General features: G+C 45.8%; 1 protein-coding gene across 2 annotated transcripts in view; it reads right to left on the bottom strand.

Moving 5' to 3' along the window:
• The window catches only part of IFT140 (intraflagellar transport 140), a 1,808,590-nt gene that overhangs the window by 1,249,744 nt on the left and 531,352 nt on the right, over positions 1–27,494 (bottom strand). For both annotated transcript variants that reach the window (XM_085628169.1, XM_085628168.1), the window contains exon 8: positions 1,585–1,691. In XM_085628169.1, the coding sequence (XP_085484295.1) occupies positions 1,585–1,691 (107 nt within the window). The remainder of the gene's footprint in view (positions 1–1,584; positions 1,692–27,494) is intronic.

The raw sequence follows: 27,494 nt of genomic DNA, 5'->3' as shown, positions 1-27,494 counted from the left end.
TTTACTATTAAACTAAAATGCACACAAAAAGAAATTGCTACTTGAAATAAATAAGCGTTTGGTAACTGCAACTTTAAATACAATTTCTTTGTGGCATCATTTAGCTAAATGCTTTTGATGCATGATAATATTTAAGAAAAATAATAATGAAGAATCAATGTAAAACCATTATGTGCAACATTATTGGCGTCTTAAAAATGAATTAGGGCCCGACTGTCAAGTCACTCGCAGGTATGTGTCCTTGCGTTGGTACAGATTTACAACTTTGAGGAATTTGCAACAGTTTACAGAAGTAGAACTGGAAATGGACTCCTAGCAACTTATGTGTATTCTATTTTTACATGAGGAAAGAATTCACATATATATTTGCTCATGTGAAAATCTGCCCAGCAATTGCGAATTCACTTTATCCCTATCCTTGTCAGTAATAGATATGCAGTCTTTTGCAAAGCGGAAAGGGATTGGATAAGGGCTAAATATCCATAAACAAGTTAGTTTGTGAGTGTCCAGAATCAAGGGAGCAACCAAGCTTAGGAATAGCACCGTGATATCTATGCCGAGCTGTTAAATGACAAAAGCCATTTATCACTCCAGGCACAGTATTACAGCTTTGGATAGGTAAAATACCATCCAAGCCAACCTGAAATTAATTCCGAAATTTCCGAAGCATCAAGTTCCATAATCCTCCCAGAGAATGCACACCTTCCCTCCACTAAACATACAATTGTAACTGTAATCGAGTGTGCTAGTGGTCTACCTGCATTTTTAAATATATATCTGCTAGTGAAAATGTCCATGGATACTGATAAAGTGATTCTGGATCACGTTCTTTTAACCAATATGCTAGTATTTATTACCCATGTTAAGTACTGATCTACTTACAAGCACATAAAAGATGTGACTTGAGCCAAGAAAGAATAATAAACTAAAGAAAAAACACAAGACATATAAAGGGTTTTGGATTATTGAGGAAAAGGTTGTAATAATGAGTCTATGTCTACTGCAACTCATGTGAGAAGGGAAAATGAGGTCGCACAAAAGAGCAGAGAGTAGGTGGAGGGCTAAGGAGGAACATTAAGCAGGGGCCAAATCACAAATTTGGAGGTTGATGGAGGGGATCCTCCTCCTTCCTAAGCTAGGTAGCAAGGTAGAACATGTGTGTGAGAGGGGATATATAAGGAACATAAAAAGTGGGGAAAACTGGCATACAAGCAATGCAGTTTTGAGGGGAAAATAACCTCAGCAAAGAAGGGTTAGACATTTTTAAATTTAATCAGGACCGATTTGCCAGATTAAAATCATCTACGTAGGTTTTGTTTTCGTTAGGCATACTTTTGACAGCCCAAAAACATACTTTTATATACTTCATGCCACAGAGGTAAGGAATAAAAGGCAGTCACTTTCGACACAACCAAAGGACCCAATATTTCTAAGAGTGGAAAAAAGGGGAAAGCCGTGGATGACTACCTAGAGAACTGAAAGATAACCAAAGTCCTCTGTGGCTGAATGGAAGTAGAGCTGCCTGTAGAATCACAGGATACAGTTGATCTGAAATAGAAAGAGGTAAGATTTGTGGATGCTCACCTTTAGTGCTACAGTAAGATACACAGTTTATATACTCTGCTATTTCAAAGCCAAGTTGCTCATCCAAGGAGAGGGCATAGTTCTCATCTCGCTCCAGGTCCCATAACCTAAGTATGGAGAATCAGTCTTGTAGATTATTTTGTTATATCATGTATGTGATTATAAATTAGAGGTATTGTAACAATACAGTGTGCAAAATTCAATCACTACAATAGTTACTACAATTTCAATGCAATTAAAAAAAGGCAATGTTTATACACACCTAACAAGTAACACATAAGGTTCACCCTTGACTTCAGGCAACTACGAACATTTCCAGCACATCCATATACTGTGTACCTTTGTCAGAGTCCATATTGAACTATCAGAGAGACACATAGCTTCTCACCAATATCCAAATAGAGAAATTGCCAGGATAACCCAAAACACAAAGTAACCTAATTGAAAAGGATCAAAATATGTTCATTTTGTAATTCTTGTAAAGTTTCAACATTTTAAATTTTCAGTTGCAATGAGCAGGACCACCACATATCCTTGAGTAATAAAAATGTGTTACATTGCATGAAAAACAATGTGGAGGTAAAGGGCAGTGTTGATGAGCATGGATCCGGGCATGGATGAAGCAAGGGTGAATATATTCAAGTATATATATTTCCTGCTCCCTGCTGTGTCCTCTGGTTGCTTTTAACGAGTGATCGTTTGTGTGATGTTTCATGCGCCTACCAGGAGCGCGTTAAGAGGACCCGTCCTGAAGTGTCCGGGGCTTTTCTGGCAATTGTGGCTGTTTCTCAAGGGATTGAGTAGCCTCGGACCGCCTCGAGATCAGGCCAAGCAAGTGGCCACTGCCAGGAGCAGTCCGTGACTTCAAGGAGAAGCGCCATCATTGCATTAGCATCTCATGGCCCGGCTGACTCTCGCGATTGGGGCCGGACGCTGGGGACTTAAGGCAATCCAGGACACCCTCCTACCCAGGTTTACCATCGACAACAAAGCCCCCCTTTGCCAGGAATAACAGCGCCCAATGAAGGGAACATTGGTCCCCACAGGCAGTACTCACCCGGCCAAGTTGCATGCTGGAGGCTGTAGTCAAGGACTCAAGACTGCAGCAGAGACTTTAAAAAAATAAGTGGGGACAGCTGAACTCCCACCAATGGGAGTGCCGCAGGAGTTACAAAGTTGGTGTGGGCGTTATCCTGGTGTTGACGCCATCTGAGGAAGTCAATTCATGCCGAAATGCATTATGCCAAGAGGTGTTCATTGAAAGGATTTCCTGCTCCCCGCTGTGTCCTCTGGTTGCTTTTACTGAGTGATCGTTTGTGTGATATATATATATATAATGTGTGTGCATTTAGAAACCATTCTGTGATAGGCATTTGTGTTTTTCATGTGTTTGTAGACAGATAACTGTGCAGTTTTTATATTTTGGTAGAATTAGAAACCAGTCATTGTTTATGAATTTGTGAAATGAGTTATGTTATGTTTCTATACTAAAATGTAGTACTACTTCTAGATGATGAAATGTGTTTTGATATAGTGCAAGGGATAGTGTTGTTTGTCTAGAATCCCACAGTGAGTCTGTGTGCATTTGGGAACCACTGTGAGAAAAGCATTTGGTAATATCGTTTATTTGCTGACAGATAACTGTTTTAAAACCAGTCAGGTTGTCAAGTTTTAGTAGCATTAGAAGACAGTTATGGCTTATGCTTTCATTATATGAGTCAGGCATTGACAGTAAATTGCAGTCGTGAAATATGTAGATTGTGTGCAGTTCCCTTACCACTTGCACTGTAGTGAATGAGTTTTGGTAAGCTCATAGGGATAGTGGTGCTTGTCTAGAATCACACTGTGAGTTAGTGTGTATTTGGGATCAGTGTGAGAGAATCATTTGGTAACATCATGTATTTGCTGACAGATAACTGTTTTAAAATCTGTCATGTAGTGAAGTTTTAGTAGCATTAGAATCCAGTCTTTGCTTATATGTTGATTAAATGAGTCATGCTTTGACACTGATGTGCTGTACTTAAATATGTAGATTGTGTGCAGTACCATTAACTCTTCCAGAGTAGTGAATGAGTTTTGGTAAACTCCTAGGATAGTGTTGCTTGTCTAAAATCACACTGTGAGCCTGTGTGCATTTGGGTAAGGATTGTGAGAGAAGCATTTGGTAACATCGTGTATTTGCTGACCGATAACTGTTTTAAAACTTGTCATGTTGTCAAGTTTTAGTAGCATTAGAAGCCAGTCTTTGCTTATGTGTTGATTAAATGAGTCAGGCATTGACACTAAAGTGCAGTCGTGAAATATGTAGATTGTGTGCAGTTCCCTTACCACTTCCACTGTAGTGAATGAGTTTTGGTAAGCTGCTAGGGATAGTGTTGTTTGTCTAGAATCACACTGTGAGTCTGTGTGTATTTGGGAACCACTGTGAGAGAAGTGTTTGGTAACATCGTGTATTTGCTGACAGATAAGTGTTGTAAAACATGTCAAGTTGTCAAGTTTTAGTAGCATTAGAAGACAGTTATGGCTTATGCTTTCATTATATGAGTCAGGCATTGACAGTAAATTGCAGTTGTGAAATATGTAGATTGTGTGCAGTTCCCTTACCACTTGCACTGTAGTGAATGAGTTTTGGTAAACTCATAGGGATAGTGGTGCTTGTCTAGAATCACACTGTGAGTTAGTGTGTATTTGGGATCACTGTGAGAGAAGCATTTGGTAACATCATGTATTTGCTGACAGATGACTGTTTTAAAACCTGTCATGTTGTGAAGTTTTAGTAGGATTAGAATCCAGTCTTTGCTTATGCGTTGATTAAATGAGTCATGCTTTGACACTGATGTGGTGTACTTAAATATGTAGATTGTGTGCAGTACCATTAACTCTTCCAGAGTAGTGAATGAGTTTTGGTAAACTCCTAGGATAGTGTTGCTTGTCTAAAATCACACTGTGAGTCTGTGTGCATTTGGGTAAGGATTGTGAGAGAAGCATTTGGTAACATCGTGTATTTGCTGACATATACCTGTTTTAAAACCGGTCATGTTGTGAAGTTTTAGTAGCATTAGAAGTCAGACTTTGCTTATGCTTTGATTAAATGAGTCAGGCTTTGACACAAAAGTGCAGTCCTGAAATATGAAGATTGTGTGCAGTTCGCTTACCACTTCCACAGTAGTGAATGATTTTTGGTAAACTCCTAGGTATAGTGGTTGTAGTCTAGAATTACACTGTGTGCATTTGAGAACCACTGTGAGAGAAGCATTTGGTAACATCGTGTATTTGCTGACAGATAACTAATTTAAAACCTCTCATATTGTCAGGTTTTAGTAGCATTAGAAGCTAGTCTTTGCTTATACATTGATAAAATGAGTCAGGGTTTGACACTAAGGTGCAGTACCATGTACTATTCTGTTCACTGTGGCAGAACTGAAAATTTAAAAGTTTTACCTAAGCACTGTCCTAGAAGTAGTCTGATTATTTAGTCAGTTTCTAAGTACCAAATAGATTGCTTCAAATAAAAGTGTTCTGACATACTATACACTTGTCTTTTACACCTTCAATTCCCTAGTCAGTATCCATACACTTCCAGGAAACATCCTGTCACTTCCTTTGCAGTCCTCTAGAGACCCATTCAACAGCATGTACTAATTCATTGACTGTGCCAAAACTCAAACACTTATAACTTCACCTAGACACTCCTCCGGGGAGAGCTTGCAAACCTTCGATGCATTGATCTGAGACTTCGAGCTTCCCGGGGGGCAATTCCTTCGGCACAGGCAGCTTCTCACGGACTGCCGCAGGCAGTGGGGGGGGGATCGATACGGAGCCCCCCACGCACCCGGTCGTCCATGCGATACTGCAGATGGGGCCAGGTCGCCATCTTGTCACTTGGATCTACAAAGCAGTAAGGACCCTGCGGAGTCCCACGTTAACGATCCTTAGAGAACACTGGGAGGATGACTTCCAACGGCCTCTACATGACAGGGAGTGGACCAGGGCTCTGGAATACACAAAAAAAGTGTCCCGCAACTATCGGTTTAAGAACATACAGTTGCATATATTGCACAGGGCGTATCTAACCCCCGAAAAGTTGCAGAAATATTTCCCTAACGGTGTGTTTGGCTGCCCCAGATGCCCAGAGCCTGCTGCCTCGTTTAAGCACATGTTTTGGGATTGTCCGACGCTCCACAGTTACTGGCACACAATTCACAATGCCCTCAAAACGGTAACAGGGTTCCAGGACCTGGACACGTGGGAGGCGTGTGCGTTGGGTATTCATGGGCGACATAAACCGCAGAAAGTGGAAAGGAAATTTGCTTTCCTGGTATTGCTCCTCGCCAAACGATGCATTGCTATGCATTGGAAGGCACCGGGGGGGCCCCCTCTAGCGGCATGGGTAGGAGCAGTTAAGAAGTGGGGCAAGGCGGAGGAAACCACACTTAGAACGGAGGAGGCCCGGGGGATGCGCAAACACCCGATCTCCATGCCCTGGGCCATGTTAATGCACGCTTTTGCGCAGGAAACAGCGGCTGTGGCGAGTTCTGGGCCGATTGACCTCTCGGGGGCGTCCGCGACTCCGGAGCCCACCCTGGGAAACGCGCAGGCAGTCCAAGCACCCGGTGCCTCGCAGAGGCAGACACCACAGGTCCCACCGCCAGATTCCTCATAGGCTGTGATCGATGACCCCACCCCCCCGCCCCCTCCCCGCCTCCGCGTCCGCGACCACCCCGGCCTTCCCCTGCACGATGGTCCAGCTCTCGAGCGCATAGATAACAGTATTTCTGATAGGCGACATAGTGCACCCCCATTCCCTAGTTCTCTGTCCCCGGTTAGTTCATGGTTACTCAATGGCTGCACTCCTATAGCCTCTACGACATCCCTCACAGGGGTTCAATTCCATTGCATGGCATCCCTGCGGCGAGGCACTCACTGCGAGCTCTGGGGGGGCATACCCAGAGACTGGTCCCGGACACACACCGGCAGCCCTACTCAGGGTAGAGGCGAATGGCCTGAGGGCCCACGAGACTATGAGACCGAATGGGCTGTGACCAGGCGCACCTGATATGTAAGCTTCTGTGATGCTGGCGATACCGCCTGTGCCTGCGTGTACTACTATTGTTATAAATGCCAATAAAAATGTTTTACAAAAAAAAACTTCACCTAGACACTCTTTTTCCAGTACTCTAATGATTCAGTCACTGCCTAAGTATTCATGCACTGAGCCAGGTCTTAGCACATGGACTACGTCAAACCCATATCCACTATGCATGCAGTCCTCTAACCACCTACACACTTGTCTTTCACACCTTCAATTCCCCAGTCAGTATCCGTTCACTTCCAGCAAACACCCTGTCACTGCCGTTGCACTCCTCTAGTGACCCATTCAGCATCATGTACTAATCCATTCACAGCGCCAAACCCTAATAAATTCACCCAGGCACTCTCCTTGCAGTACTCTAATCATTCAGTCAGTACCCAAGTACTCATCCAGTGACCCAGGCCTTAGTATATGGACTGCTTCAAACCCTTATCCTCTATGTATGCAGTCCTCTAACCACCTACACACTTGTCTTTCACACCTTCAATTCCCTAGTCAGTATCCATACACTTCCAGGAAATACCCTGTCACTCTCTTTGCAGTCCTCTAGTGACCCATTCAGTACCATGTACTAATCCATTCACTGTGCTAAAACCCAAACACTTATAAATTCACCAAGATACTATGTTTGCAGTACTCTAATCATTCAGTCAGTGCCTAAGTATTCCTACACTGAGCCAGGCCTTAGCACATGGACTGCTTCAAACCCCTATGCACTATGCATGCAGTCTTCTAACCACCTAGACACTTGTCTTTCACACTTTCAATGTCCTAGTCAGTATCCATACAGTCCAGCACTTGTCACTGCCTTTGCACTCCTCTAGTGACCCATTCAGTACCAAGTACTAATCTATTCCCTGTACGAAAAGCCTAGCACTTATAAATTCACCTAGGCACTCTCCTTGCCATACGATAATCATTCAGTCAGTACCCAAGTAGTCATGCAGTGATCCAGGCCTTAGCACATGGACTGCTTTAAATGCCAATGCAGTATGGATGCAGTCCTCTAATCACCTACACAGTTGTGTTTCACACCTTCTATTCCCTAGTTAGTAGTCATACTCTTCTAGCAAACACCCTGTGAGTCACCCAGTGTGTCTCCTTATAGTACTGTAATCATTTAGTCAGTTAGCATGTAGTCTTTTAGTGAGGTAGGCTTTAGGGCATGAACTGCTTCAAAGTAGCATGCACTATGCATGTAGTGTTTTAATGATCGTCACACTTGTGGTTCAGGGCTATAGTTTCATAGTCAGTCTTTATATAAAATGTGTTTGTACAGTAATGGAATAGTATAAATTTGAAAGTTATTAATATACATTTATTTGTGATTCTTTTTTACAGATACAGAACAGGAGTGTTTCTCATCTGTTTGCACTCTTCTCGTGCAAGATTGTTTGGATGAAGGGTCCTTAGGTGTTTCATCATACTTGCTGTGCAGCACAAGTATTTTTTGTTAGGATCTTCTCGTAACAGAACTCTTTGGCAAATCTTGCGAGTGACGATTGTGGCATTGGTCTTTGTTTGCTCCTTGGAAAAAGTAAAACATTTCCTCACCACTGAAGAAAAACGTTGTTGGTGTGGTGCCTTCTGCAAAACACTTTCTTCAGATTCGGTAAATATTTTAAAGCGGCAACATTTACAGTTTTTGTAAGTTAAACTTATAAAATTGTGTTAGCTGTATGCATTTTATATATCTGTGATTTGTTTCTTGTGGTATTTTGTTGAGAATACCATGTTGTTGTTTTTTTAACAATCTTTCTTATTTTCCAGGTTTGTCGTCGACATCCATTGTCCCCACAGTAGTGTTCCGCCTTGTTGTTTTTTATTATTGTTGTTACATTTTGTTTATTAGTTTATTGTTCATATATATGTTAATATAAAAATAAAGTTTGAAAATAGTTTTTTGTTTATATATTTATTATTATAAAAAATAAAGTTTGAAAAAAAAATTAATAACGTTTTTGGTTGTTCTCAACTGCTGTGTGACTCTTTCTTGTTCTTATTACTGTTATTTGATGGAGTCCACCATGGTGTTAAATTTTGGGGCACTTATCGCTGGAATACTAGTGATATCTGCAGCAGTTTGCACCAACTTCTGAATAGTGTGTTAGATTTATCTCAACTTTACTTCCGTTAAAGTGCTGATAATGAAATGGAGAGTAGCCGTTCCCGTGCAAAAAGACACGAGGTGCACCTTTCCGATTTATTCTAAATACAAAAATCCTGTATTGAATTGCACTGAGGTATTGGCTGCACTTACAGTGTACACACAAAATCTATTAAGAAATCTCATTGTATTTATATTGATTGGGAATAGTGCGTCAGGTGCTGGATCTTGATGAGATACACTGCTCAGTTCGTATATTGTTCTGCACACGAAAAAAATCACATCACAACTTTCACACCAATTGCAATGCGAAACAAATTCCGGCGATAAGACACGTTAGCACCAGGGATTTTACACCTGCTTTCTGCTGGTGTTAAGCAGGACAACTACCTGCACCATGAAAGGGAACACAGCCAAGAGCCACACCAGAACACCCACAGGTACCATAGAGTCAATGAGCATGATACAGGGATACCCATGAGGGCCAGAAGACTCATCTCAACAACTCCAGGACCGCCAATGCCCCCCAAACCCACATCTTAGTAAGTGTGTCCCTGTGGTCATTGTCTTAGCATGATAGGCACGAGCCCTGCAACATCACAGTGTGCTGTCACCTCAGCGTTGGCAGTGAGCCTGGATGTGTAGCTACGCACGCATCCTCCTTCATGCACAACTGGCGTGTGCAGGTCTGGGGTTCACAGGTCAGTGCAGGGGTGTGCCTATCCGGCAAGGGGAACGGGTGTCTCGGACATGTCCGTGTACAGGAAGTGCAGTAAGTGTGTCTCTGTGTTCTGGTGTGGCCTGCTACCAGAGCCGCAGCAGTTGATGTTGTAAACTGGCATGCACCACCTCCAAACGGCACTGTGATGTTGTAGTTGGAATGTAGCAGGACTTGCGCAAATAGGCATTACAATGGTGTGCCGTACGAGTGCACGAGATACAACAGCGCACTGTACAAAAGTGAGGGTCTCGTGGGAGGGAGGGGCAGCCGTTTGGCAACATAACACACAGTGAACTCGACCATGTGCCACATGCTGGGCATCTCATCCATGATGACCACGGTCGCAGACATCCCACAACACCAACGACTGGCCTTTGTACACATCCTGTATGAATGCAGCGTGGTTTTCACTTCTATGCTCGTTCAGTGGTGTGATGTTGGCGGGTTGTGTGACTTGTGCTGCTTGTTGGTGTGTTTCATTTTGGCCATTGTTAGTCTATATGTGTGTTGTACTTAATTGTGCATGTGTGCCATTCTGCTCATCTCCCCCCCTCCCCCCACTACCTGCTTCTTCCTCTTCCTAGTGCTGTTGTGTCTATAATTTTGTTGCTGCACACATAAATACATGTAAAGAATAAATTAGAATAGTTCCTTGATTCTTTTAGGTTTCAAAACTTCTCTATTGGTTTCTTTTTACTTTTCCATATGAACCGTTTTTTTAATATTCAACAACACATAGAAGTCAGAAGTGCAACGTATTCTATCAACACACTTTCTAGAACATTCTCCAACACGTGCAGGTTAAAAGTTCATCAATTTTTTAAAACTTAACGATATTTTTTTGTAACATTTTCTTGAATATTTAACGACACGTGCAGGTTAAAAGTTGACGATTGTTTTAAGTTCGAACAGTGCCTTCCAAATGCAAGTGACAGGTGTGGTTGATCTGAGCAAATTTTATCCTATGATATGTACTCCACGTTGAAACTGCTTTTTCTTAACCAATCACAAAGATGCTTTTCCACAAAACTAATGTGCACCCTACTTTTAAAAAAGAATGCTTTTCATGATATCTTCAGAGATAAGTTATAGATAGGAATTAGCATTTAAAAAAACCTTTGAAATTCACTGAAAAAACCATAGGTTTCATGCACATTATAGTTAGGAATTGGCATTTAAAAAACCTTTGAAATTCACTGAAAAAACCAACGGTTTCAGGGGCGTTATAGTTAGGAATTGGCATTTAAAAAACATTTGAAATTCACTGAAAAAAACATAGGTTTCATGCATGTTATAGTTAGGAATTGGCATTTAAAAAACCTTAGAAATTCACTGAAAAAACCATAGGTTTCAAGGGCGTTATAGTTAGCTGGACATTTCCCTCATACAAAACCCTAGAAATTCCCGTTATAGTTAGTTCAGCTAACTATAACTCGCGCCCCCGCAATGCACTGCTGATGACGTCACATATTACATCACTCATGACATGGTCAGTGACATCACTGATGACATCACTGATGAAATCTCAAATGACATCACTGATGACATCACTGATAACGTCATCTATGTGATAAATTAGTACACCTTCTCACACCCTAATATAACTTTTGATACACCAACTCAAAATTTCAGACGGCCATTTTGAAGACCATAGATACTCCAATCCAAATAACTACATACCCACTCATTGACTCTTAGGTCTACATGCACCTCCACTCACTCACCTGTACAGTCACTCATACTTACAGTCACTCCGTACAAGACTATCATATGCGCGAGTTATAGTTAGCTGAACTAACTATAACAGGGGAATTTCTTGGGTTTTGTACGAGGGAAATGTCCAGCTAACTATAACGCCCCTGAAACATATGGTTTTTTCACTGAATATATATATATATATATACACACATAGATATATATATACACACATACACACACAGTCAGGTCAGCCGCTGTGTTGAAAGTTTTGGGGTGATTCGTCAAGCAGGGGCCGAGAAAAAGGGGGGGGTCCCTAAACGCATTTTCTCTGTGTTAACTTTAGATCCGACTACAGCCCGAACTGCTGAATGGAATTACAACAAATTTGGCAGAAAGGTAGCTCTTGGTTCAGAAAGCAATCTTTTTGTTGAATGGTGCAAATCCATTCAGTAATTCCTGAGAAATGTAAGGATTTCTAACCAGGAAGTGTTGGCAGCCATCTTGTGACTCAGTTAAACGAGTCACAAAAAAAAAGGATAAAAAACGCCAAAAGTCCTGGGGACCTCAACCTCAACGGGGCTTATACAATGAAGTGCGTGGGGGGGGCTACTCGGCCCCCGCAGTCTCAGGGACTGCCACCTCCCAGGGGCTATATTGACAAAAAGTGTGTGGGGGGCTCTTGCTCCTCCACGCAGCCCCAGGGACTGCCACCTCCCTGGGACTATGTATGTGAAATGCGGCAGGCCACGCGGCTTCACCGCAGCCCTGGGGACCGTTACCTCCCTGGGGCTTTGTCTAAAAATAATGTGTGGGTGTCTCCTACTCCCCCACACAGCCCGGGGACCACCACCTCACCGGGGCTGGATTCCAAATGGGAGGGGGGACGCGGGGCCCCCCTACTGGTGCCATAATGGCCCTGGGGACCACCACCCCCGAGGGCCGGCTCCGGCAATGTCCCGGGGTGCCCACCCCAGGACATTGCAGTTTGCTATGGGATGGTGGGAGCTTTGGCGGGTGCTTTAGGGAATAGGGGCGTTACCACACTCATATTTTGCCCCCCTGGCTTCAGCAATTAAAGGTGACTATTTCAATTTGTAGAAAACGTAACTGCTAAAGTCTTTCAGCCGCGGAAGAGCGCCTGAGGCAGGTCCTGATGAAGCCAGTGTAGCTGGGGCTGAGGGGGTGGGGCTTATATTGACAGACACATATTTAGTTAGTACACCAGCCAGTGGCAGCGCGCTTCGCACACCTGGCCCCTAGTGTGCATATTGGGTTCGACGGCTGCCTTTCTATGGTCAGCCCGACATGCGCACTAGAGGCGTCTCCACCTGCACATTAGTGAGCCAGGGGGTGACTCAAAGCCACAGCCACCGGTCTCAGTAATGGACGTTGAGACCACCTGTCAGAGCCAAACCTGGCAATGCTGTAACAGCAGGAGCAGTGCCAGGATTGGCTGTGAAAGAGATGGGGTAGTTTGGTTAATAGGGGACCTCCCTGGCAGTGTGTGCTCGTGACGTCATGTGAGGTAGCGCAGGGGAGGGAGGAGGCTGTCTTTCATCCTCCCCATTTCGGTGATGATGCAAGAGACGTCATTGCTTGCTTGCTACTACGGGCCTACAGCACACATTTGAAAAGTAAAGACTGAGCTTGCTTAAGTTGCACAGATAAGTCAAAGTAAGTTTAATTGATGAGTGAGTTTGTCTTTGTTGACCGTGGATTCATTGGAAAATAATCACAGTAATATAGCATCACCTTGCTGCTTGCTTGACTACTGGAATTTGTGTCTAACCTGTGGTTGTGCCTTTAAATGAAAATGTCGATCCTCGTGTTCCTCTTTACTGTACTGGTGGTGGGTAATGCCCAGCTAACTCTTTGTGCAGTGCTTTGATAAGACTTTACTCTTGGTCACCATGGTGACACTGGCCCCTGTGTCCTTGTAGGCCACAGCCTTCTGACCATTGATCATGGGCTCGTGTCTGTACCTGCCCAAGATATTGGGATCCATGGTAAAGGTGGCAAACCCCATGCCACCATCACAGACTAGAGTTGCTTGTGTAGGGGACCTGGTTAGGCCAGAGTCCACCTGAGTTCCCCAAGAAAGCCCAACTAAATCTTTGGGTGCACTCCCACCACCTGGGGGATTACTACTAGTAGTAACAGGAGGTGTTGGAGCTGCAATGGGAGGAACATTTTCTTTATTGCCATTCTTTGGACAGCTGGAGTCAGTTTTCCAGTGGCCAGGTTGCTTACACACATGGCAATATGGTTTCTTGTTAAAAGAGGAAGGATTTTGGGACCCACCCCCAGCACTGGGTTTTTGGGGCCCTTCAGAGGACTTTTTTGTTTTATTATCCCCACCTTTCTCTTTGGGCTTGGTAGAATCTTTCTTCTGGTCACCACCTTGGTTCTTGGGCCTGATCCTGGTTCTGACCCATTTGTCTGCCTTCTTTCCCAATTCTTGGGGAGAGGTCAGATCAGAGTCCACCAGGTGCTGGTGTAAGAGTTGGTTTTGACAATTATTAAGAATCTGCTCCCTCATAATGAGATTGTACAATCCTTGATAATCTTTTACTTTACTGCCATTTAACCAACCTTCCAATGCCTTGGTAGCACAATCCACAAAGTCTACCCAATCTTGATCCTGTGCTTTGTGGGTGTCTCTGAACTTAAGTCTGTACTGATCAGTGGTTAAGCCAAACCCATCAATTAAAGCATCTCTCAAGATATAGTAATCATCTGCATCCTCTTCTCTTACAGAGAGGAGCTTGTCTCTTCCTTTGTCTGCAAAGGAGAGCCACAGGATTGCTGCCCACTGCTCTACTGGGACCCTTTGTACTTTACAGGCCCTCTCAAGAGCAGAGATCCATTTGTGGATATCATCCCCTGTCTGATAGGGGGGCATAATCTTGTGGAGGTTCCTATTGTCAGGGACTTTCTCTCTAACTCTAGGGGTTTCATTACTCCCACCAGGGGTCTATAGACCCCACTTTCTTGAAGCTTTCTGAAGCTCCAGGGACTCCCTGTCTAATACTAACTGTTCTCTCCTGAGCTGTAGCTTTGCCTGCTCAAACTGGATCAGTTTGCATTTCCTCTCTTGGGAGGATTCTCTCCTCTGAGGAGAGGCAGAGGTCCTTTTGGATCTCCTAGAATGGTTGGACCCCACTGAGGGGGATCTGTTCCTTCTACTTGGATCCACCACTCTCCCTTTAAGGATGGAGAGAGTGCCTTTTGGGCCATCACCTCCATGTTGTGAGTGGTCTGGTTCTTCCAGGTCAAGATCATCATCCTCTTCCTGGTCCTCATCAGAGTCCACTCTGGGAGTGTCCTCTTCTGAGGGATGCCCACCCAATCTGTCTACCCCATCAGACCCTAAAGTCTGCTTAAAGTCTGTTATGAGCAGGATTTCCCTGAGACGTTGAGTATTGGCACCCTTGTTTGTCTTAAGTTTCCTAGAGGTGCACATCTCCCTAAGATCAGCAAAGGAAAGATGATCATATTTGTCGACTGGGACCCTCTGGGGTCCTTCCATAGCCTTATGGGCACCTGAACCTGAAGACATTTCTAGTGTAGTGGTACTGGTGTATCTACCTACACTAGGTGTGGCCTACTGAACCCTTTCTTGAGTTGTAGTCAAGGTGTGCTAAACCCGCTACACACAACTCCTAAGTTCAGTAGAACTTATTGTATTCTAAACTTGAATTTATATGTACCTTTGGTACCAAGTGGCTTTCACTTTAGAAATTCAATTTGTTAACTGGTAAAACAATGGCAAGCTTGAATCCAACCGCTGCACACCAATGTGAGAAGTTGGCCTGGCATATGCTGTCTTCTAGTTATAGGGGACCCCTTGCACCAGTCCAATTCGACTCTTATTGATGATAGGTTTAAGACAACCTTTAAAGAAAGCTATCCTAGTGGTAGCTGTGGAGAGCAGCCTTCAGGCTAAGTCTTGAAGGAGTGTTAAGCTTATTGTTTTACCATACATAACCTCTTGAATGACCAAATGAAAGAGTAGCCCACACAGGTAGATATATATAAAATATATGTATTTATTCTAGACAGAATCCCACAGTCTCTTTATGAGGCTAGTGGCAAAGTTACAGTTCAAACAAGCATTTATAAACACAATAAATAGCACAGGAATCACAGGGCCCCAGGGAGGGACCAAACCATATATCAAAAAAGTGGTATAAGAACCACGACAATTCTACAGACAATGCCTAGGGCATTTAGGATCGCTGGCCCCTTAAGAATCCACCCCAGGTTATGAGGAAGGGGACCCACGGGAGGCGCGTACAGTGGAAATAGCTGCTATCGGGATCTCTATTAAAGCCTATGGAGAATGTCGCGGTTTGATTTACAAAGATTAAAGTCACTTCTAGCAGGAGTACAAAGTTAAAACTTTAGACTTAAGCTTTTGAGGAGCTCACTACCACGAGAGTACCGAGGTACCACTGTTACCTGCCCCAGGGAAGCCGGGTGCATAGGTCGTTTTCGATGTCGGGTCGCGGGCTGATTTCCAATGGGAAAATGTTCAAAAGTGCTGCTAGCCAAAAGCGTCGATGATGCCGTGAAGATTAAAGTTGTAGAAGTTGTAGAGTAGAACCTGAAAGCAGAGGGGACAGAGTCTGGGTCACGGCACAGTGACCAGGGAGCTCAAAGCAAAGAGCCCTTCAATGTCGGGTGCTTCAAGTGGAAAGAGGTGTAGCTTGGATCTGCAGCCACGGGCTCCGGGAGGCTTCAAGGAAGGCCAGCTTCTGGAGGGCGACTGTCCCACGTCGGATGAGGGTCGCTGCGGTGTTAGTGTCCGGATTGGATCCACTAAGCCTTGGCAACTGCAACCCACGCAAGATGAACAAATCAGCTACTGGTGCAGACCCACGAGGTCTGTGAGAGGTCTCCTTTGGAGAGACTGTAGAGCAGGCCTGGAGCAACCAGGGGAACTCTTAGTTGTCGAGATTGTCATCCGCTCGGGCCCACAAGTCGAGAGACAAGGGACCGCGGAAGGCAGCAAAATGGAGTGCGTAAAAGGGAGCCCACGGGCCACCGGAGGGGGCTAGGGCGCTGGTCTATGGCACGGATGCTGCTTGGTGGTTGGCTCAATAGTGGGCCAAAGCACAACTTCCCCACTGGTCAGGGTCGTGTGCTACGCAAGAGGTGGCCGGTGTCCTGGGGTATTGGGAATCTCGGCACCCACGCGGTCCACGGTACACAGGTTTGCTGTGCACACTCACTGGCCTCTGGGATGCTTAGGAAGCCCACCTCAAGGGTGCTGGAAGTCAACGAAGTTCATGAGAGCAGCGATGTTCCAACCGGGTCACTTTCAGTGTTTCAGGTGCCTGCCAAGCAGGGGAATATCTCCTTTATGCCAAGGGAGATTTCTTCAGTCAGCTGGGCAGCAGCTCGTCGAAGGTCAAGTCTGTAAAGTCCAAGATTAATCTGAGGCTTTGGGGCCACGTTATTCACCTTTATCCCCAAAATTAGGGGAGTGTCCAGAGTAGTGTCCACCAATGAGTGGTGAGGCGGGAAAGGGTGGCTACACCCTCTCCCCTTTGTGTGTTTCCCGCCTGGGCGAGGGGCAGGATGCCCCTGAACCGGTTCCAAGCGGTGTATGCAGAATGAAGGCACTGCAGCTGCCTACGTGCAACTCTGAAAGGACATTTGGTGCACCCACCCTGTTCCAATCCACATATCCTGTCTGGGGAGATGCTAGCACCTCCCTGCCACAGGAGCCCTATTGTCCAGCTGGCGAGGCTGGGGTTTTCGTGTGGGTGGCGGGTAGTAGCCATTTTGTACTACTTGTGCACTTTTAAATTGGTGTCCGAATTCTGCCGCTTTTCCCATATCGCCCCTCTAGCAGGGGGGAATCGTGCCGTCATGCCCATGACTGGACTGGGAGTAGGATTCCTACATGTTTGACACCAAACACGATATGGTTCTGTGTAGCCATTCCCAAGTTATCACACTATCGCGATAGACTTATAATGCGGTTAAGAGTATATGGTATGGCTACACTACAAACAACCCAGCAATGATTTTACGAAGGTTGCAGAGAGGCCCTACTCATGTAGGGGTCCCCCCTCACACATACCTCAGCACCCTGCCTTGTAGGATTAGCAAGGCCTGCTATAGGGGTGACCTATGAGAGTATATGTGTTGTAATGGGGTGGGATATAGGGTACCTATATCCCTGTAAGGGGTGCTAGCACCACCTTACCCAGAATACAGTAGTGGTCTGGTTGTGTCAGTTTGTATGGCTGTCCCAGGGGGGCACAATAAGTGCTGCAGCCCTGGTAGGCCTACTGAGGGACCCATGCCCTGGGTACCTAGGGAACCATCCACAAGGGACTGTCGGGGCATCCTCAGCATCCAATTGGTTTGTACCTAGGGTACTCACATTAGTTTTAAGGAGAAAGCAGATAGGCTGGGGTCCTGGATAGCAGGATCCCAGCCAGACTAGCCAAAAACCAGGCAAAAAGTTGGGGGCAACCATTAGTCAGATTCCACCTTCCTACAAAGTGGCATATATGGAAAGTGTATTTTCTTTGTCAGACTCTCTTTATAGAACAGTGTCACATGTTGGAAGTAGCCCTCTTACCCATATTCTCTTCAGGCACAGTTCAAAACATGTCTGGGAAATCTGGGTGCTGGCAATGGTGAGTGACAGCAATATCCTAAATGCGAAGACTCAAACATGTACAATGAAAACCGCAAGTAATGAGGCCAGTGGTGGCCCCTGGGGAGCAAGGACTTTAGGAGATGAACTAGGCATGGGGTCACCGGAAGAAAAGAGGGTCAATTATTGGAAAGGGAATTTATGTCTACACCAAAACAGGTTTCTTGAGACTTGTTAAGCTACTGGTTGGGACGTGGGTCACCAGACCCCATTCTGACAGTCTGGGGTCAGTCGGTGATGGTGATAATTCTCACAGTGGTTCAAACTTTCTGTACTGACTGCAGCTGAATCCAGTGGACAGTAACCAAAGATGGTTTAGTTATTGATTGCTATATCCAGGTGGTGAGGCACTAGATATACAAAACCCCGTACTCACAGGCTGTCTTTAGGCATGGGTTCCCTCGCACCAACTTCACATGCTGGACCTGGGTGGGGAGCACACCACAAATCAACACTGTCTGCTCAAGGTCAACAATCTGGTTCTTGCAGTAAAAAGCAAAGGTAGCAAATTCAGTGCCTCACTACTGCTTGTCTGCAACAAACTGAATTTAACAAAAGGCCAGACTGGAAGTAAAGGTGAATGTCTCATGCTTGTAACTATTCAAAGGCAAGAAAGACTGGCAAATGAATATGACAGAAGAAAGAAAAATCTACCAGACTACAAAGAGTGAACCTCTTGGACACAAGTGACCCTGGGTTCTAGCTGAAACTCTCCTTACATATCTCGATAAAGCAATTCCTTGACGTTGTGGCTCTAGTGTTTCTCTTGGCATGTTTCTGTCTCAACCACTCTTCGTAACATGTTTGGGGTTATTCCCCATTCGCTGGTGGCCCATCCAGTGAATGTTCACTAGTAGGCCTTACTCAAGAGTCCACTCTGACTCTTAGGAAGTTGTAAAAAGCATCTGAGATGCTGCTGCAACTATAGCAGTGAGTCTCTCTGGCCTTGTAAGCCTGTATCTAGTCCTTCCCACTCCAGCAGCAAGGAAGCGTTCAGCGTCTCAGTGGGTTACCTAATCCCAGACACTCGTGTTGCTCCAATCCTGCTCGATCGCGTCGGGCTACACGCGAGACATGGAGCAGCACCTGGGAGGGCTTGGCTCTCCAGCATTGGTCAGAGGGGCACCAATGCTTCCTCCTTAAAGGTAAGTTCAGCGCTCCCCATCAGAGGAAGGGATTTGATCCTGGCACTCTGGACCTGGTCCCAGTGAGGTCGATGCTCTCACGGCCTCCTCTGTCCACTGAACAGCTTGGAGGACAACTTCTTTGAAGCTTGATCTCGACCCACGGGTCGCACTTCAGTTCACAAACTCCAAATATTAATTAGTACAGGCAGTCACTCCTGGTACCTCACACAAGGAGTCAGACTTCCTACACATCTGTCCACACCATGGCAGACCCTCCTAACATATGGGGTCACCGCTAGACCTGGCAACTGTCTTGGCACTTGTTGGCACACATATAACTAGCGCCAAGTCACCACTCCAACACTGCGCAGCACTTTACATCTAACTGATGTAGGCCAAGGGTGAGTTAAGCAGGCAGCAGCGGAACTTTAAATAGGTGAGTGAGCCGGTAGGCCTCCCCACCGTAACACAGGTTAAAAAGGACCTGCTCACTCCTACTGATCACTACATGGTGTGCTTCCACTACTGCGCTCATGTTGTTTAACTGTGAAGGCAGCAGCTTTCCACCACTATGAGGGTAGCACTTTGGGCACCCCTCCCAGCTCGCCAAGACAGCAATCCGTGAGACAGGCCTATGTCACGGTGCACACATATGATACACGTTTGCTTATGACAACAAAAATCAGTATTAGGGATGCAGACAATAGTACAGTTAGGCACTTAGGACAGAGGTACATTACCATGCAGAGGACTTTTCTGTCCCAACAGTGCGCAAAGTTGTAAATAAGAAGGGCAGACTGAACATTTAGCGGAGAGGGTACTCTGTTGCAGTTGTGACATAGTACCCTCACTGTCAAATTGTAAATTAGGCTCTAATGGTCTAAATTTTCTAATTTTCCCCTTTTTTTTCGATGTAGTAATGAGCACCTCTCAAGCATCAATAGCAAGGAGAAACCAGAGAGCAGCACTCTTCATTCATTTTTTGCTACTTTTCCATTCACATTTATTTTCTGCCCACTACATCACGGAGCATGGGGCAATGGGTCATCCTACTTCAGCTATTGGCTAGCTTCACTGAGAGTGGCCGCATCTTTTCCCTTCACAAGGAGTACAGTTATACGCAAAGTAGTTTCCTTATGTGCCAGGGACTACTATTGCCATGTGTGCTTTTAGCTTGAAGCCATTTTTGTATGTTTTTAGATTGATGAGGGCCAGGCAGTTTTTTTAACAAGTTTTTGCAAACACCTTGGCAAAACAATCATTGCCAAGCCAAAAGGCATGCGACCAACACTAGACCTGTTGGTTTTGCTAATGCTTGTTTAAGAATGCTCACGTAATCTTATAGCAAGTTCAAACGGCTGTATTGGAAGTATTTATCCTTTCATTGACCACCTTATGGAAATAATTATTGGAAACGCTTCCCCCACTCCGATGATATATTCCTAGGGGACTTTAATTTTTATTGGAACAACCTTAACATCTTTAAAGATTTCCTAGCACCCCAAACACTTACTCAAGCCTGCACTATCCCAACTCACACAAAAGGCTCTGCACTGGATTGGATTATCTCAAAGGAAAAGGCTGTCAGGTTAACCTCGATTGCTCATTGCAACTGGTCAGACCACCAGGTTATTACCTTCCTAATACCTGGCGTAATTAAGAAAAGGCCAGCGCAATCAGTGAAACCGAAGCTATGGTTTAGAGATACAAAAGTCTTAGACTATGAGAAACTGGCAACACGTTGCGAGAAGGATCTTCCCCCACCCGCTAAGTTAACAAACGTTAGCAAACTTATGGAGCACTGCAACTCAACAATGACAGATATATTCGATTCACTAGCTCTGTTATAATTGAAAAGAATCCAGGATAAAGACAAGAATCCTTGGTTTAATGGATCTCTAAACAAGGAAAAGTGAAATCTGAGACTAACAGAATGGAAATGGAGACAACATCCCTCATCCCGCCCCAGCTAAAACTACTAAGAAAGACCAGAAATGCTTACAACATAAGCATTCTCAAATCAAAAAAATAATTATTTAGATTGGAAATGGAGTACGCTAAAAATAGACCTTGTAAACTCTTTGAAATGGTGAAATAACAATCAAACAAATTGGCCAAATCCTGTAAAGAAGCAACAAAATCCCTATTAGACTGTGAAGAGTTCTCATACTACTTCTCAGCCAAAGTCAATACACTGGAAAATGAGCTGAAAACTGCCGCTATATACCTGCCTCACCTGTCGGCTGCACAAATCGATGAATCAACACACTCCTATCAGGTAGTACCTAAAAATGAAGCTCACTGGTCTACCTTCAATTTGACCACTACAACATCTCCAAAATCCTGTCGTCCATAAAATCGAATAACCACTTCAATGACCCTCTCCCCACAAACTGTATGTCTTCTACCAACTAATTTATCATATCCCATCTGGACTATGATAATCAACACTTCCTTATCACAAGGTTCCAAACCCGATTCTCTAAAATCGGGCCAAGTCATCCCCATCTTTAAAAAAACGACAATGAACCCTGCTGAGCCGGATAATTTCAGACCAGCATCCAATATTCCACTACTATAGAAAGTGCTAGAAAAATATGTGGAACAACAATTTAGCCAACACATCGCTAACATTAATCTATTAGGCTAATGCCAATTGGGCTTCAGGCCAGATCACAGAACAGAAACTACAATACTTCATATAGTGGATGACGCCTTACAAGCACTAGACCATGACAAAACCTGTCTCTTAATTCTTCTGGACCTATCATCGGCGTTCGACACAGTTAACCATGAGAAATGACTAGATCGACTTGAAAACATGATGGGATTAGCAGGAACCGTTCTCGAATGGTTTAAATCTTTCTTGCAGAACTGACCTCAAAGAATTTCAGTTAATAGAAACCTATCTTCACAGTTCCCTATTACGATCGGGGTACCGCAAGGTTAAACTCTCTCCCCAACCCCATTTAACCACTAACTGAAATACAGCATATCGCCAACATCTCTTTCCATATGTATGCAGATGACACATAGATTTACATTAAAAGTTCATCAAGACAATGAATGAGGCACTAAAGTTGACTGTGAAATAGTTAGCAAGTAACCAGCTTAAACGTAACGTGTAAAAAACGAATTCTATGTCAGGACCGGAGGCTCGGATTATGCTTTTCTCTTCCTTATTTTATTGCTCAGCAGCCTTAAAACAAATAACAATAAAAGATTACAAATCCCATGAGTTTTTGCGTAGTTCAAAACCATAGAGGCAGTCCCATATAAACAACATCAAGGAACAGCACTTCCTCTTTCTTCACTGCTCAGCAGCCAGATAAGTGCTTTCCCTTGATCTTGTTTATGTCTGTGGGAACATTGCAATATAATTCCTGCGAGGAAACTGGGTCATTGTAAACGCGATTGTGCAGTTTCTTTATTGACTGTGATAGCGTAAACCTCTCTCTCGGCGAGCTTTACTATCAGCTACCGGTGGCCCCCTGGCTGGGGAACTCCCCGGGGTATTGTGCAGCACTTCACAGGTCTTTAAAATACCATTTGCATGTTAATGAGGCCTGGCTGTTGTTTCACCCCTTCTAAGAGCCCCTGCAGCTCCACTCTGCCTATTAATTAAAGATTCAGCCCCCCCCGAAATGTTTTCTTTGCCCCCCAATCCGCCTACCCCGAAATTTGGCTCTAGTTGCGCCTCTGCGCAGAGTGTTGAGCGGGACAATTCGCATCTTCTAGCTGGGTGAGTGCTGTGATCCCGCTCGAAGTTATTCAGGACGCCCGGCAGCGCTATCTCGTTGGAGCACTTTAATCGCGCTCAAGCCTGACAGCCGCTCTGGCTTGGGGGCGTGGCTTTCCTCTGCAGTGCCGCTCCCTCCTACTAACACAGCGGTGCACCGTCGGCCCGATAGAGGGCGCGGTGCGCGCACGCGGGTAGGAGGAGGGAGGGAGCATCTTTAGAATTCCGCGGCTCCCGTTGGTGCATCTGACAGCTATTTGTCAAGCGGACTGTCAGTTTTTTCGCACGCCGGAGGAAAGTCAGAGGCTTCTGGCAGTCCTCGCATTCCAATAATTAGTAGCTCTAGCACAGCAGTTCTTCCGCGGAGCATTAGGTATCTCTATTCTGGAACAAACCTTGGCACATCCAATTGTCTGCCTGTGCTGGTCAACTTTAAGGCACCTATATTTCACTGGGCCTCTACTGTTAGGTTACTCTGGGCTCATTCTGATCCTCTTTATCATGGCGGGTGACTATAACGCTTGGGAACGCGGGGAGGATGAACACTCACTTCTCCCCATTCACATGGGTTTGGTGGATGCGATTGATGCATCACTGGAGTGAGCGGTATCCACGGCCCTTGAACCCTTGAGTCGCCACATCATTGAGCTTACAGTCAGGCGCAGGGTGGTCTCCTCTACTGAGGAAGATTGGAGGGAACCCATTATTAGCACAAAGGAGCCCTCCAAGGGCAAGGCCAAGGCTCCGGCCAAGGCTCCTAGCACTACCGCCTGGGGGGACCCCTGAAGACGATACCAGAGACGACACAGATGCCCCAAATGGGGAGTCAGGCAAAGAGCCTGGTCCGAGAAGACCCTGGCGTCCGGAGGGCAGCGCTAAAAAACCCCGGTTGGAGGCACTTCACAAACACAGGACTCAGCAGATACCACAGACGACACAGACACCTCAAATGGGGAGTCAGAAAAAGAGCCTGGTCCGAGCAGTCCCTGGCCTCTGGAAGGCGTTGCTAAAAAAACCCGGTTGGAGGCACTTCACATACACAGGACTCTGCAGATATCTCGGGTATGCTTTACCCGGAGGACATATATTATCCCCGCTCTGCGGACTGGATACCGGCGCACGTGGTGGCGTCATATGTGGCTAGCCGGATTCGGAAGCCAATGGACCAAGAGGTCCATGGCCGCCTGAAGGGGGAATGCCCTGCCGACTAAAGTGGTGTGAACCCCAGAGATTGATGCCAGAATGGCCACCTTAATTGGCAAGTTCATCAAAGACCCTTAAAAGGGTCTGGACCGTTCCTGGCGGTCCTGCCAGGATAAGGTCTTGGACGTGCTGGGGTCACTTACTAGGATTTTGGACATGGCGGAGGATGCCAAAGAGACAGGCCACATTATAGACCCCGCAATTCTCTCGGGCTGGGCATAGAGAGCCCTGTGTTTCCTTGGCAAAGCGAATTGTGCATTATCGACAGAGCGTAGGTGCTCTTTACTAATCAAAATTGCTGACTTGACATGGCGAGCTGGCCTCTACGGAGGCCGGGGCCGTGGCAAACGGAGGTCTCTTTGGAGAACCGCTTATCAAGGAGTTATCTCGCTTGGTCAACACTTTCTCCTCACTAGACAAGGCCCAACAGTCTATAAAGAAAGTCTTTAGCCAGCAAATTTTTGGAGGGGCTGGAAGAGGTTGGGGGCGCTCCTCTGGCCGTCCTTACAACAACAACCCCCACAAGTTCTAGACCAAGTGATCCATGCAGTGGCACGACCAGAAGAAGCTCGGAGGGTTTTATCCCTCGAGAGGCCGCGGCAAAGAGCGCAGGGGAGAGGCAACCCCCGAGGAGCCAACAACGCACCTGGTGTACCCACCAGTAAGAACTATCCCTTTTTTCCTACCAGAGGTGGAGGGAAGAGTGCAGTGGTTTCAATACAACTAGGCAGCAATTAGGGGGATGCTTGGGTATTGCAAACGGTGAGGGGGCTTCCATCTCGAGTTCCATGGGATACCCCATCAACACCCTCACCCCATCAACACCCTCGCCCCAGACCTCTAGTTTTCTAACACGAGGGTGCCCAGGTGGCAAACAGGGAGGTACAAGACCTCCTAAACAAAAAAGCCATCGTACGGACAACCCTACATCCCGAAGGTTGCTTGAGCAATATCTTCCTTGTCGACAAGAAGGACAAGGGGTTCAGGCCGGTGATCACTCTCTGAGACTTCAACCAATGGGTGGTGTATCACCACTTCTAAATGGAAGGCATCCATCTTCTCAGAGATGTGTTGCTTCCAAACGATTGGTTAGTTCGGCTCGACCTAAAGGACGCCTACCTTACGGTATCAATTTTTACGCCCCACAGACGATTTCTACTGTTCCAGTGGGGCGGGCTCATTAATGAGTTTACATGTCTGCCAATCGGGCTGTCGTCAGTTCCTTGGTGCTTTACTATGGTAAGGTGCTGAGATCAGCCATGGAGTGGCTTCAGGCTCGAGGCATCGCGTCATAGTGTACCTGGACAACATCTTTTGATGCACCTGGTGGAGCACACTTTTATCTCACAGCTCCGACTGACTCAGAACCTCCTACAGAGTCTGGGTTTCATCTTGAACGACCAGAAATTGGTTTATGTGCCAGCACAACAGATGTCCTTCTTAGGCTTCAAGGTCTACACGGTTCAGCATTGCCTCAGAATGCCCCAACAGAAAATGAGTCTGAGCCGCAGTGTACTGCACCAGACTCTGGTGAAAGAGAGGTTCTCGCTATATCATTTAGCCCAGATTGTCAGTGTATTGTCATCTTCGATACAGGCGATCTTTCCAGGTGCGTTGCATTATTGGGGCACTACACCGCTTAAAAACGCAACACTTACATCACAGCTTCATGTACCCACAGGAGATCTCCCTCTCACAGGAGGCACCTGCGGAGCTTCATTGGTGGCTCGAACATATGCAAGCCTGGAATGGGAGGGCCATCTTTGGATCTGCCCCGGATCTGGTGATCGAGTCAGACGCCAGTAGACTGGGTTGGGGCGCCCACTGTGGAGACATTACTACATGCAGGCATTGCTCCGAGCATGAACAATCACTACACATCAATTGCTTAGAGCTCCTGGCCAGTTCCTTCACGAGTCGGAGCCTAGTGGCCGACAAGGCCTCCTGCGCCATTTTTAATGAAGATGGACAATATCTTGAGGTGAGATATATCAATTGGTTAGGAGGCCAGTGGTCCAAACTCTTAGCAGATTTGGCTAAGGAATTCTGGGATTATTGCCTGACTCGCAAATTGTCAGTCACAGTGGAATATCTTCCAGGATCACTCAACCAGGAGGCGGACTGGCATTCCAGACATCTACAGGGTTACAGTGCCTGGAAGCTGGATCGGCCAGCTTTCCGACCCTGATGACTCGGTGGGGTCCATGTAAGGTGGATCTCTTCGTGTCATGCCTCAACTGTCAGATGCCCCAATTTTTCAGCTGGCGTCCGAATCCCATGGCGGGGGCAATGGACGTCTTCTTGCAAGACTGGAAACTGTTCTGGGTTTATGCGTTTCCCCAGTTTGCCATGATAACCAGGCTCATGGCACTGGTTCGGAGGCAGAAGACGGAAGTAATTCTGGTGACGCTGCGTTGGAAATCTCAAGTCTGGTATCCAGTTCTTCTGGAACTTTCTATGGATTTTCCAATCCAACTTCCCCAGACTCCTCATCTGCTGCCGGACTCTTGGGGCAACTTGCACCCTCTGGTTTGGAAGGGCAGAATCAATCTCAAAGGTTGGAGGATTACAGGGGACGTTGGGAAGTTACAGGCCTTTCAGCAAGAGCTTCCTCCATTTTCAGGAAGGCAAGGGTAGAATCTACGGTTAAGGGATATTGATCATCCTGGAGAAAGTGGTCATGCTGGTGTGTGCGACGGAGTTTGGATCCTGTGGGGCCGATGTAATCCATGTAGTCAACTACTTGTCGGAGTTAGTGGATCAGGGCTTGGCCTATTGTTCAGCAGGCCACATGCCCATTCATGAGGTTCCTGTGGGGGAGCACCCCCTGGTATGTAGATTGTTGAGGGGCATGCGCCTGTCATTCCCCTCTTCTGAGGTATTCCTCCTTGTGGGACGTTAATACAGTGCTACGTCTTCTGCAATCTTGGCTTTCTCGGGTCATCCGAAGTTGTGTGTTGTTCGATGCCTTAGGGCATACGAAATGATGACAGACGATTACAGACCTCCAGGAGTATCAACTTTTTCTCTCGCTCAAGAAGCCTTTCAAAGCTGTCGCAGCCGCCACGATTGCCTGTTGGGTGAGATGGGTTCTCCAGGAAGCTGGCATTGATACAACGGCGTTCGGGCCCATTCAGCAAGGGGAGATATGGCTTTGAAAGCCTTCGCACCTGGAGGATGTCTAGAGGACATACTCAGAGCAGCAGATTGGTCCTCAGACTCCACCTCTAAGGCCTTTCATTTTAAACCTATTTTGGGCATGGCTTCTCTGGTTGTCGATCAGATTTGAACTAGCATAATCCGAGCCTCCGGTCGTGACATAGAATATAAACTTTCCTAGCTATCGTGAAGGAAAGTTTCAATTCTATTAAGGACGCAAAGGAGAGGATTATCCCACCCAGAGTAATCATTATTCCTACCCTTCCTCGAAGTTGGCAGGCTACATGTTGGCTAAGTATTGTTGTTTCAGAGGGTTATGGGGTGATGCCGATGTAGGATTCTCTGTGTTGTGACTGTTGATCACTGATTAACCTGCTGCTTTAAAGTT

Source organism: Triturus cristatus, chromosome 10, assembly GCF_964204655.1.
Source record: "Triturus cristatus chromosome 10, aTriCri1.1, whole genome shotgun sequence".
In the NCBI taxonomy this organism is placed as follows: Eukaryota; Metazoa; Chordata; class Amphibia; order Caudata; family Salamandridae; genus Triturus; species Triturus cristatus.
Note: the sequence above shows the minus strand (reverse complement) of the source record. Positions and strands in the feature narration are given on the sequence as shown.